The 13168-nt window shown below is 42.9% G+C and overlaps 1 protein-coding gene across 1 annotated transcript in view; it reads left to right on the top strand.

Moving 5' to 3' along the window:
* Positions 1-10400: 10400 nt before the first annotated feature.
* Positions 10401-13168, top strand: part of MMS22L (MMS22 like, DNA repair protein) — a gene marked incomplete at its 5' end in the record, with an annotated part of 122391 nt that continues 119623 nt past the window's right edge. The window contains one exon of the mRNA XM_056856771.1: positions 10401-10582. Within this exon, the coding sequence (XP_056712749.1) occupies positions 10401-10582 (182 nt within the window). The remainder of the gene's footprint in view (positions 10583-13168) is intronic.

Below are 13168 nucleotides of genomic sequence, written 5' to 3'. Positions count from 1 at the left end.
GGGTACAGCTTGATTTTACTATGGCGTCCTAGGCTCTTTTTTTTCTTAATTAGACAGCAGAAATTTAGGAAAGGAGGAAAGAAAGAGGTTTTTTTCTTTTTTTCTTTTCTTTTTTTGTGCACTCCCCGGAGCAAAAGGATCTCTTCACCTCCTGCGAACATTATATAGTTAAGATGCAGCACGCAGCAGAGGAAAGTTAACTTTGCGGGGTGCTGAAAGTTTTCTGCACCCTCCTTGCAACTGAGGCCGTTTATGCCTGGGAGGTTTTGCCTTGGATGGGCCACTCTCTGGGTGCACACTTCCCCCCCACCCATATTCTCAGAATTCTGCATGGGGGCTTATTTGGGGGTTTTGAGAATTCGGATGGGGAAAATGTGCATCCAGAGAGCGGGGAAGCCAAGGCAAAACTCCCCATGCATAAATGGCCAACGAAGCCAATAAAGCTGTTTTGCAAATGACCCAAAATGGGGGTGGCGGGAGATGATGGATTTATGCGGGGGTGGGGGTGTGAGAGCAGTGGAATTCCTTTTGGAAAACTGTCCTGTATAAATGACCCACCGCTTGCACAGGAGACTACCTTTACCTTTATTATAAATACAAAAAAATCATAGATCCACAAAATGCTTAGCAGTTTTCCATGATTAGGGTTGCCAACCTCCAGGTGGCAGCTGGACATCTCCCACTATTTCAACTGATCTCTAGGCGACAGACATCTGGTCACCTGGAGAAAATGGCTGCTTTGGAAGGAGACACTATGGCATTATACCCTATTGAAGTTCCTCCCCTCCCCAAACCCTGCCCTCCTCAGGCTCTGCCTCAAAAATTTCCAGCTACTTCCCAACCCAGAGCTGGCAACCTTATCCATAATATTTTATTTATTTGGAATAATTTCATGCTGCCTCTCCATGAACCTAACACAGGCAGTTTATAAAACACAACAACAAAACATGAGAAGATATTAAAAATATTGTCGAAGGCTTTCACGGTCAGAGTTAATTGGTTCTTGTAAGTTATCCAGGCTGTGTAACCGTGGTCTTTGTATTTTCTTTCCTGACGTTTCGCCAGCAGCTGTGGCAGGCATCTGCAGAGGAGTAACACTGAAGGACAGTGTCTCTCAGTGTCAAGTGTGTAGGAAGAGTTATATATAGTCAGAAAGGGGTTGGGTTGAGCTGAATCATTGTCCTGCAAAAAGTATCAAAGGTAATGTGCTAATCATTGTCCTGTAAGTATCAAGATAATGTGCTAATGAGGGTGTGGTGTGTTAATATGGAACCATTGTATCCTGAAGTGATCTGTTAATGTGTGAAATCCAAAGCTAATCTGCATGGCATACAACAGTAGTCTTCGTTAGTCTGGAGGTTTTCAGGACAGGAAGCCAAGCCTTATTCATTCTTAAACTCTCTTCTTTTCTGTTAAAGTTGTGCTGATGTTTATGGATTTCAATGGCTTCTCTGTGTAATCTGACAAAATAGTTTTTGTCCAGTCTTTCAGTGTCTTGGAATAAGACCCTGTGTCCTGTTTGGGTCAGTCCATGTTCAGCCACTGCTGATTTCTCAGGTTGGCCAAGCCTGCAGTATCTTTCATGTTCTTTTATCCTTGTTTGTATGCTGTTGTATGCCATGCAGATTAGCTTTGGATTTCACACATTAACAGATCACTTCAGGATACAATGGTTCCATATTAACATACCACACCCTCATTAGCACATTATCTTGATACTTACAGGACAATGATTAGCACATTACCTTTAATACTTTTTGCAGGACAATGATTCAGCTCAATCCAACCCCTTTCTGACTATATATTACTCTTCCTACACACTTGACACTGAGAGACACTGTCCTTCAGTGTTACTCCTCTGCAGATGCCTGCCACAGCTGCTGGTGAAACGTCAGGAAAGAAAATACCAAGACCACGGTTACACAGCCCGGATAACCTACAAGAACCAATGAGAAGATATTAATTAAAATCCAACATTAAAAACTTTTAAAAACGGTAAAGGTCCCCTGTGCAAGCACCAGGTCATTCCTGACCCATGGGGTGATGTCACATCCCAACGTTTACTAGGCAGACTTTGTTTGCATGGTGGTTTGCCAGTGCCTTCCCCAGTCATCTTCCCTTTACCCCCAGCAAGCTGGGTACTCATTTGACCGACCTCGGAAGGATGGAAGGCTAAGTCAACCTTAAGCCGGCTACCTGAAACCAACTTCCGTTGGGATCGAACTCAGGTCATGAGCAGAGCTTGGACTGCAGTACCACTCTGCACCACGGGGCAACATAAAAACATAAGCCAATGACTGCTCAACAGTTCTAGACTAAAATAGTATTAATATTAAAAGATCAACCCTTTAATTAAAAGCCAGAATTAACAATGTTTTAGACACCAGGAGAGCCTTAAGGAGGACATTCCATGAGCAAGGTACCACTACTGAAAAGGCCCGGTCTTCACAGGAATCGAGCAGCACCATAAAAACCGAACAATATTTTTTCTAGCGTAATCTTTTGAAGGTCAGAGCTCCCTTCTTTAGATTAAGAGGAGAGTAAATCTATTTGTCCTGTTTATATTCACACAACTGAAAGGCATGAGGAAAATGTTATAATGAGGAACCTGTTCAAAACAGAGTATTTACTTAACTCAGCATGGGTATGAGACACTTCCAACTGTTGTTAAATAGGCAAAAAGTAAACATTAGTGCAAAATGAAATAAGGTAATAACTTCTTATTTTATTTGTGATATAACTGAACTAATTAACATCTGTAAAGCGTGGGATATGCAGTGGGTTAGGAATTCCGGGTCTCTGTTGTGGCATAAGCCCACTTGTATCTACCAATGTGTCACAGGGCACATTTGAGTGTTATAGCTCCCTTAGTGTTCCCCAAGAAGGAGATGTTACTCACTAAGCAAATGGAAGTGTGGCTAATTGCAAGACTGTATTCATATACTAATGGCAACTTCAGCATCTGGGCATCAACAACCAAAGAAGCTATTTGGGGGTTGCCCATGGCAGCCAAGGGTTTCTACAATCCCCATATGCCATTAGAGCAATTGACCTCATCTACTCGCCCCCAGAATCATACAAAAGGACCATCCAACATATGAATGTGGATTAAACATGGCCACAACTTTATTGAAAGAACAGTATTGTAGCCTCACCAAATTATTACTCCTGTCTGTAGGCTTAAGCTACGGGATGCCTCTTTCAGGCTGTCAGAACAAGCTGTTCAACTTTTGTCAGAGTGTAGCTGCTTAGCCAATGAGTCTTTTAAAGAAGCACACTGTTCTACTTTATGATTCCCATTGACCCTCTATACATGGTAAAAGACAGGACTGGCATAGCACACCTCCTGGAAAGCAGCCACATCTAATGCATTTCTAGTCCCTAGGGATGTGGGGCAGTCCCCTCTGTGCCATGCTGGCCCTGTACTACAGATCCTTGGCACTCCACCAATGCTGCCTTCTTTGGGCACAGATTAAATTAATTTGTAGAACAGCTCCAGATCTCTCTGTAAGTTTCTATCAAAAGAAACCAGCCCCAGTCCTGGGAAGTTTCACAACTGAGCAGCTTTGCAGAAGTGGTTGCTATGACTGTGGCCATAATGTATGGTGAAGCTTTGCATGTCAACTTGCTGAACAGGGCAACACTTGCTATGTTCATTTGCTCAGTGAACTAAAGAGACTGTAGTTGATAACAATAACCTAAAGAAAAACTAACAGGAGAAGGAGACGAGAGAGAAAGAGTAAATGATGCATGAAGATCCTCTGAGGAATCTTCAAAGGATTCAGAAGGCAAGGTTAATCAAGAGACAACATGGCTAATGGAAGTAGGAAAAGTAGATGCTAGCCTAAAATCTAAGAACGGGAGTGTGGGGGGGATGCATGATGGAGACACTAAGTTGAAAAAAAGAAGGAACTAAGGACAAATTGTCTTGGGGATTGCACACTACAGGAAAGCAGAAAATAAACTGGCAGAGGAAGCTTAGAAGACTAGTGATCAGGGAGCAAAGATGGTATAACATTACTGTGCCCAAGGTCTCAAGCTCAGGTGAAACTTTTTATGGCATGGAGATAAATGATGAGGAAAGCTTCACCAGCTAAATGTCTGCATGTTGAGTTGCTGCTAAAGCCACAGGAGCAGGGCCAATAACGTTTAGTAATAGTGACTGCAGCTTATGGAGGGAACAATCTGCAAGAGCAGAAAGCACAAGAATGAAAAACCTCCATCACCCTGCTATACTTTGCTGCAGCGTTTCATTTGTGTTATATTTAAGTTCTAGCAGTGTGAAAGCTTAAAAGGTCCTCCTTTCATAGATCTTACGATCAGTCTGTCATATGTTTTAAAACATGGATCACAATAAGGCAGGAATCATGACATGGGATACTATTAAATATAGGGCCACATAAATACATAATGAAAAAGCCAATTATTGACATATTGGTCATACAGTGTAGGTAAGACAACATGCAATCCCAGCACTTGTTGGGCCTTAAATGTATACAATAAACATAACCACCTCCCAAGATGCCTGCAGTCTATATTCTGCTAAAATAAAACAGCCTTACAAATAAATGTTGCTGAGGACAGAGATGGTGTTACTAACCTAGTATTGAAGACAGTGGTGTGGAAGGGGAAAAATTTCCTCTCAAGTTTACAAGAAAAACTTTGACAGAAAGGCAGTGGAATGAGGAGCTATGAAAGTTAATGTAGTAGATTCTAGATTCTGTCTTGGCCATGGTACAGAAACTGCCTCAGCTGCCCGGTGATCTATGCTACTCAGAGGCAGCGTCCTTGTTGGGTTTCCCAGCCCTTTCAACAGCCTTTGCTACCATCAATCATGTTATACTTATTGTCCACCTGAATTGGCCCTGAGTGGTATTATTATCCATTGGTTCCAATATTTTTGGAAGGCTGGCTCTAAAAGATGTTGCCAGAGGATTACTATCTGATTCTTTGTCTGTTGGGCTATGAGTCCCTCAAAGTTCCATCTTATTCACATGCTGTGTAATATCTACATGAGGCTACTGGGAGGGCCTTTTCAGCAACTGCCCTAAACTGAGGAACTCCCATATCTACGAGCTCTCTCTAGAAAACTATTTTGAAAGGCCTTTAAATGCCTGATTAATGAACTGCTGGAAAGGCCATGCTGATTGTTGCGCCCTGAAATTGCTTTTAACTGCTTTACATTATTTTAACATGGTTTTATAGTATTTGTGATTTTTTAAAATCTTAATTTTAATCAAGCCCCATGGTTATCTTTTTAAGATAGAAAGGTGCCATGTGAAGAAAATGCAAGGATGGTTTACAGAGGGTGTTTGCTATATGTTCCATTTCTACCTGCTATGAAGTTTTTTAAAGGTGGCTGTCTTCTGACTGGTATGTCTATGAATGTAAGGTACAAAAAGGCTTCAGGAATGGACATTCGGGAAGATGAAGCAACCTACAAGGAGTTGTTGTATGTCTATGCTTTTAATCACATGCATATAAGCTGTAAAACTAAGTATGCTTAGTGATAGAAGACAAAGATCGACAGCATTTTAAAGACTAGAAGGTTCAATATGTCTACCTAGCTTGTGTGTGTGTGTGTGTGTGTGTGTGTGTAAAACGCCTTCAAGTTGCAGCTGACTTATGGCGACCCCTTTTGGGGTTTTCATGGCAAGAGACTAACAGAGGTGGTTTGCCAGTGCCCTCCTCTGCACAGCAACCCTGGGATTCTTTGGTGGTCTCCCATCCAAATACCAACCAGGGCTGACCCTGCTTAGCTTCTGAGATCTGACGAGATCAGGTTAGCCTAGCTTATATCACAAGTTATTTATAGGTGAGGCTGAAAGTGGCTGGCCCAAGGTCACCCAGTAGAAATTCAAACCTGGGTATCCTTTGTCTTAGCCCAGTTACAGTGCCACAAGACTTCTTCCAATTTGCTAAAACAAAAGGGCGAAAACGCATGGGAGGTTTTGCCTTGGATTTGCCACTCTCTAGATGCACATTTCCCCCATCCAAATTCTCAAAACTCTGCATGGGGGCTTATGGTTGAGTTCTGAGAATGTGGCTGGGGAAAACGTGCATCCAGAGAGTGGCAAACCCAAGGCAAAACCTCCTGTGGGTTTTCGCCCCTTGTGGTATGTTAAAACCCAAATTCTTTCCCTCAGAAGCATTTGGAGTTCGCTTAAATGCTCGCTGAAGTTTATGCTATAACAATAGTAGAAAAGAGCAAGAGTCCAGTAGCACCTTAAAGACTAACAAAAATATTTTCTGGCAGGGTATGAGCTTTCGTGAGCCACAGCTCACTTCTTCAGAAAGCTCATACCCTGCCAGAAAATATTTTTGTTAGTCTTTAAGGTGCTACTGGACTCTTACTCTTTTCTACTACTGCAGACAGACTAACACGGCTACCCACTGTGAATCATCTTCATGCAATAACAAGTCTATCAACCTTTAAGGCAGCAGAAGACTGTGGCCATTTATGCAATGGGAGGTTTTGCCTTGCATTTGCCCCTCTCTAGAGACACATCTTTAAGGTTGACAATGAGGAAATTGAAATTGGTCAAGACTTTCTATTCCTTGGCTCCGCCATCAACCAAAAGGGAGACTGCAGCCAAGAAATCAGGAGATTGAGACTGGGAAGGGCAGCCATGAAGGAGCTAGAAAATATTTTGAAGTGTACGGATGTGTCACTGGCCACAAAGACTAGATTAATTCATGCCATCGTATTCCCTATTACTATGTATGGGTGTGAAAGCTGGACAGTGGAGAAAGCTGATAGGAAGAAAATAGATTCCCTTGAAATGTGGTGTTGGAGGGGAGGGTTACGGATTCTGTGGACTGCCAAAAAAACCAAATCAGTGGGTTATAGATCAAATCAAGCCTGAACTGCCCCTAGAAGCTAAAATGACTAAACTGCGGCTGTCGTATTTTGGTCATGTCATGAGATGACAAGAGTCACTGGAAAAGACAGTCATGCTAGGAAAAGTTGAGGGCAGCAGGAAAAGAGGAAGAACCAACAAGAGATGGATGGACTCCATAAAGGAAGCCACAGCCTTCAATTTGCAAGATCTGAGCAAGGTTGTCCAAGACAGGACATTTTGGAGGACTTTCATTCATAGGGTCGCCATGAGACTTGACGGCACTTAACACACACACAGAGACACATCTCCCTCACTGAAGCCCATTGATCTCTCCAAAATCTGTGGGTATGGGGACCCTCAGGAAAAGCATGAGGATTAACCCTTTCTTCTTCCAAATTCTCCAACTCAACCATCAGCCCCCAGGCCGAGTTTCGAGAATCCAGATGGGGAAAATGTGCGTCCAGAGAGCGGCCAATCCAAAGCCAAACCTCCCATTGCATAAACGGCCTCTCTTTTGCCTGCTGCAATAGGCTCACAAAGCGATCCCTCCGAGACCGAAACGACAAGAACTACTAGCTTGTCGAACTCTAGAAAGGGGAAAGGGCGCTCCCACGTTCGGGGGGGGGCGGGGCGAAAGGGAGACCCGCCCCTTCGCGCGCGCTTCCAAGCGGAAGGCGACCGCTCGCACGGACCTATGGGAGCGCGCGGGAGAGGCTCCGCCGTTGCGTCTGTCCAATCGGAAGGGGCGACGTCCGGCTCGGCGCAGGCGCAGCCCCGCGGCGCTGGGGCTGCGCGGGAGTTACGGAGGAGCCGTTGGGGCTTCTTGAGGCGTCCGTTGGAGAAACGGCCCGGGGGCCAGAGGCGGCTGCGCGGCCTCAGCAGGCGAGTGGTTGATGGGGAGGGAGCCACGTGCTTTGTGGTGGGCACCTGTGTATTATAAGCGGGGAGTCCTCGGTCCAGTCTCGGTCCTGCCTTGGCGTTTCTGCAAAACACCCCAACGCCAGGCGTCCCGCCGCGACGCAGGCCTGGTCGTCTGAGAAGGGGGCGGCGGTAGTTGAGTTCGTGGGTTGCCCACCTCCAGGTACTGAAGCAAAGTGGCACAAGTGCTAATATAGACAAGCTGAGGTAAAGAGAGCACGAGGCTCTCAAGTAACCGCAAAAACATGTATTGACAAGTGAGACGATAAACATGCAAACACGTATCGAAGGAAACCTTAGCAAAGACGCAGAGAACGGATCAATTACAAAACCGCAGTGGCCAGAACTATGCGAGTGTCCACGAACTGCTATATACAAAAACCAACAGTAAATATGAAAGGACTCTGGTACAGTTCATATATTTCAAATAGAGTCTGAAAGACTCAAAAACAGTTCATATATCTCTCTTAGTTCCCACAGGAACACATATTTATTACTCTGTGTCTTTGCTAAGTTTCCTTTGATACGTGTTTGCATGCTTATCGTCTCACCTCCAGGTACTAGCTATTACAACTGGTCTCCAGCCGATAGAGATCAGTCCCCCTGGAGAAAAAATGGCCGCTTTGGCCATTGGACTCTATGGCATTGAAGCCCCTCTCCAAACCCCGCCCTCCTCAAGCTCCGCCCCAAAAACCTCCCACCGGTTGTGGAGAGGGACCTGGCAATCCTAACTTCCAGGTACTAGCTGGAGATCTCCCGCTATTACAACTGATCTCCTGTTCTGCGAATTGTATTATGCCAATAAAGGTATTTGAATTTGAAAAATAACAAACCTGATCTCCCCCTCCAATAGAGATCAGTTCACCTGGAGAAAATTGGACTCTATGGCATTGAAGTCCCTCCCCAAACCCCACCCTCCTCAGTCTCCACCCCCAAAAACCTCCCGCTGGTAGGGAAGAGGGACCTGGCAATCCTAGTGTTGACTATGTCCGTGCTTACTAGGAAGTAAATGAGATCCAGTTTAATGGTCCTAATTCCAATTTGGACTGCGCTCTGAACTCGCTCTGTCTGAATCGGAAGGAGATGTAAGAGTGCGTTGGTCATGGTTATTGGGGTGTGAGGGAAATGCACTCAGCACATGCTCAGAAACTTGCTTCCTTTGCCCGACTGTAATTTTAAGTACTTTCCTTATTGCTCTTTTCAGCCTCTGAGGTATAAAGTGATGTTGTCTGTTACATTGCTGATGCCTTGCTCTCAAGTTATTTGGCATGGTTGTTAACACCCTTTACCTGTCCTACCATACTTCCGAATGGCTACAGGTGGGTAGACAGCGCCACTCCCAACCTGTGCATGATTATGAACAAAGTAGAAACTGAATAATGTATGAATACCTGAAAGCATGGGATGGAGTTATGCAATGGGTTAGTCATTATGCTCATTTACAATATATTGTAAATATGTGAACCTATGAGAATGTTGCTTGAAATGCCTTATTCAATAATGCCTCTGCATCTGTCTATAGACAGAATTACTTGCTGGGTTGATTTGTGTAATACCCCACATTTCTGGCCTTTGTTGTGGTGTTTTTTTCTTGACATCATGAACTAAACATTAAAAAATAAGTGGTTAGTTGATCTACGCAGTGGATGGAAGTGCCAGTGGTAGCTGTGTCAAAAAGGCATTACTCATAGCTTGATATTTTGCTTATGTTAAGTTAGTACTCTTTTTTTCTTGCAAATGCAGCAGACAACAAAAGGAGGAAGATTGTTTGGTTCATTGTATATTAAGCTTTTGACCAGATACTTGGTTATAGGAGACTACTGTAGAAAGAACTAGATTCGAGTCCAGTAGCATCTTGTTACAGACTAACAAGATTTTGGGGGTGCAAATGAGCTTGCTTTATCAGATCTTTGATGCTTTGAAGCTTGCACTCTGAAAATCTTGTTGGTTTCTAAGATGCTACTGGATTTAAATCTGGTTCTTCTGCTGCAGATCAGTGTGACTACCCCTCTCGAAACTACTGTAAGAAGGAGGTTCAGGCATGGTAGAAAGATGCCTGGTTGCTCTCTGTAACTTGCTGCCCTCAGCAATAGAAACATGTCATTGTCTACTGTTAAGTATAAATAAGAGTTCTTTGTAAAATATAATTGTTATTTATGGTGCTTCAGAAACCATTCAGTAAAAAAGTGGTAAACGTTTTATTAGTTTTCCTTTTTATGGTATTGAGCCTCATTTTCACTTCAGTTTTTATACCTGGTTCAGAATACTTCATAAGGCTGATGCCAATATGACTTCCTTACAGCTCAGCTAAAATCACAATGGCAGAATTAGTCATCATGAAGTTAAGATCTACCTTTAGGCTTTAAAAACATTTAGGTTATTTGAGGGCCATTAAACTTGAAGGCACTTTACACACACACACACACACACACACACACACACAAAATTAATGAATTAAAAGGTTTATTGGTTTGTGGTTCTTTATACTTTGGGGCACTGAGCTGGTCTGAAAATTTATGGTGGTTAAGGTGACTGAACATATTTGGATGGGTCTGGGTCATTTTTGGTAAAATGCAGTGCCGTGTTGACTATCACATACTCACAAAAGTAACACACATGTTGTTTCAGGAAGAAGTGTGAATAATGGACAATGGCTTCAGTACTCCCTCGGAGCCTTTGTTAGTCACAGAGAGCATAGAGATGGCTATGGAAGTAGAAATGGAGTTATCCAGATTTTGCGGCTTCTCCTGCGCATCTGATGTTAGAACTGGAAAGAGAAGTTTTTCTACTGATTCCTATTTGGCAAGTGGGTCTCTTAAGAGGTAAGTAAAACTTAAATAGACAGCATTGGGACTTTTATCTTGAAGATACTATTGGACAGGCTTGACTTTGCTAAGAATATTTCAGTGACATAATTATTTTGAGGAGTATAAAAATCCCCTGTGTGAGTGTATTGAGGACTGAGGGTTTGGAATGTTTAATTAGTTTCTTCTAACAGCTGCTGTGTGCCACAGGGATCCCATTAGTCTCTTCAACTTTTGTCTGAACAGAAGATTCTCAGGCCTGATTCATAGACTACTGAACTGGTTTGGATGTCTCCATAAAAAACCTTTCCTTCTCTGAATGGACACTGTGTTGGAATGGTAATATATGTTCTTGCTGATCTCAACCCAAGTACAAGTAACCCAGTGGGCTTGTAATGCTGGTGCTACAGGCAACCATGAGATCTGGGTGATCTTAGTTACTGGCGCATGCATGCATTACCACTGCACTGTGAAGTCCTGCCATAGAGAACAGTTTTTTCTGTGGCACCCACATTATATTGGTAACATGTGAATTGAAACTTGGGGCCTCAATAGGTTATTGCCTGTATAATGTATTAATCAAAGAATCACACATTTCCTCCCATTTCAACTGTGAATTTTTCACAATATTCTTCTGCTGGTTAAGAGCTTGCCATTAACCAGGATCTTTAGCTGGATCCAGCAGCACATCCTGCACATCCTAGCCCATGCTTAAGTTAGTGCCAGCACTAAAACTATGCTATAGCATGTAGCATGAGAAACTAAGACACCCTGGGTTTCCTGGTGAGCTTGATGGAAAAGCAGTCTCCTCAGTCCTAAATGAACATGTTATATCACATTGGTTCAATATTTAAAAAGGCAATCATTAAGCTGCTCAAGAGTGGAGTGCTCTGTCAAAGAGGGCATTGAAATACAGGAGACAGAATTTTGGGGTACATGACTGGCTGCCAACTGTCCATGGATGACCCATCATTTAAGATCCTTTAGATCAGTGGTTCGCATACCGCTGGTGGAATGCAGAAGTAGTTCAGGCAGGATGCGGTATTTTCATATCAGTTATTAAGAATGCACTCTCCTTTAATCCACTTTTTAATTATTTAATTTATACCCTGCCCTTTCTCAACCATGTTGGGCTCAGGGCCACTGCCACCAATAAAACTTTACAATATAAATATGATATGAGTTAAAAGCATACAATTTAAAACTATAAGTATCAATTCAGCTTAAAAGATGGACGGAACACATCCTACTATTCTGTCCTACCTATGAAAAAGCTCATGTTGAAATGATCTCTCCGCTGTTGGTAAGATTCCCAGGCTGAGATTCAGCGGATAGGGTTGCGAGACTGTTAAGCGGCGAGAACCCTCAGGTTACAAAGGTTGCGAAATTTTGTGCTGTCTTTATGAAGCTTCATAAATTTCTGCTAGAATGATGTCATTGGCACTTATTGCACTTTTTTCCACTCCATCCATTTTGTATGTAAAGTGTTCATAAAAGTTTGTATATATATGTGTGTGTGTGTGTGTGTGTGTGTATGAATACAGAACCTTTATTGGCATTTACAGTAACAAAACAAACAGGTAAAGCAGCTAGATATGGATCTAAAAAAGGAATGAATACACAGTTCATCAGTAAATTTTATAATAAACAATCAAATGAGGGTTCCCCTCCTTCTTTCTCCCTCCTTTAGGACCTTGGCCAGGAACTCGGCTACTTGAGTGGTAACTTCGAAGCTTCTGTCATCCAATAAATGGCCTATGTTTCCAGTAGTCATTGCAGTAGTAAATTGAGGAAGAGAGCTAATTAAGTTGCTTCGAAGCTGTGTGAAAAGTGGACAGTACAAGAGAATATGTTGTATTGTGTCAGGTTCTTTGCATTGACACCTACAACATCTTGCTTCACGTGGTATTCCCTTGTATCTACCACTAACAACAGCTGAAGGAAATATATTAAATCTGGCCAACAAAAATGCTATATCTATATCTATGCCTGGTTCATTGTTGTATAGCTTTTACTGGTCTGATTGACTGTACTAATAAATTTGTCAATTTGCTTAAAAGGTGATGTTCTAAATTGTGTGTAAAGTGCCATCAAGTCGCAGCCGCTTTATGGCGACCCCTTTTTGGGGGGTTTCATGGCAGGAGACTAACAGAGGTGGTTTGCCAGTGCCTTCCTCTGCACAGCAACCCTGGTATTCCTTAGTGGTCTCCCATCCAAATTCTAACCAGGGATGACCCTGAGATCTGTTCTAAATTACATACCTACTATATATAATATACTAATCATTTTCAGTGGTGGGCTGGTTCGTAAGGGTGGTAAACAGGTGGCCAGAACTTGTCCACCCACAAGGGTGACATGCTGTCTCCTGCTGACCCTACCTGCCACGGACTTCTTATCTGTAACCATTTGCCATGAGAGTTGTAACCTTGCTATTTTTTCCTAATTCCCTGTTCCCCCTTCCCACTCACAAGTGTCTTTGATGTGCCGCTGCCTGTCAGTCTACCTGCCAGGGATTATTCATTGTGCTTCTGCAATTTTTTATGTCCTTGAAACTTAACAGTAAATGATAAATATAATAATAGAATACCTGTAAACATATAAATG

Source organism: Euleptes europaea, chromosome 10, assembly GCF_029931775.1.
Source record: "Euleptes europaea isolate rEulEur1 chromosome 10, rEulEur1.hap1, whole genome shotgun sequence".
NCBI lineage: Eukaryota > Metazoa > Chordata > Lepidosauria > Squamata > Sphaerodactylidae > Euleptes > Euleptes europaea.
Note: the sequence above shows the minus strand (reverse complement) of the source record. Positions and strands in the feature narration are given on the sequence as shown.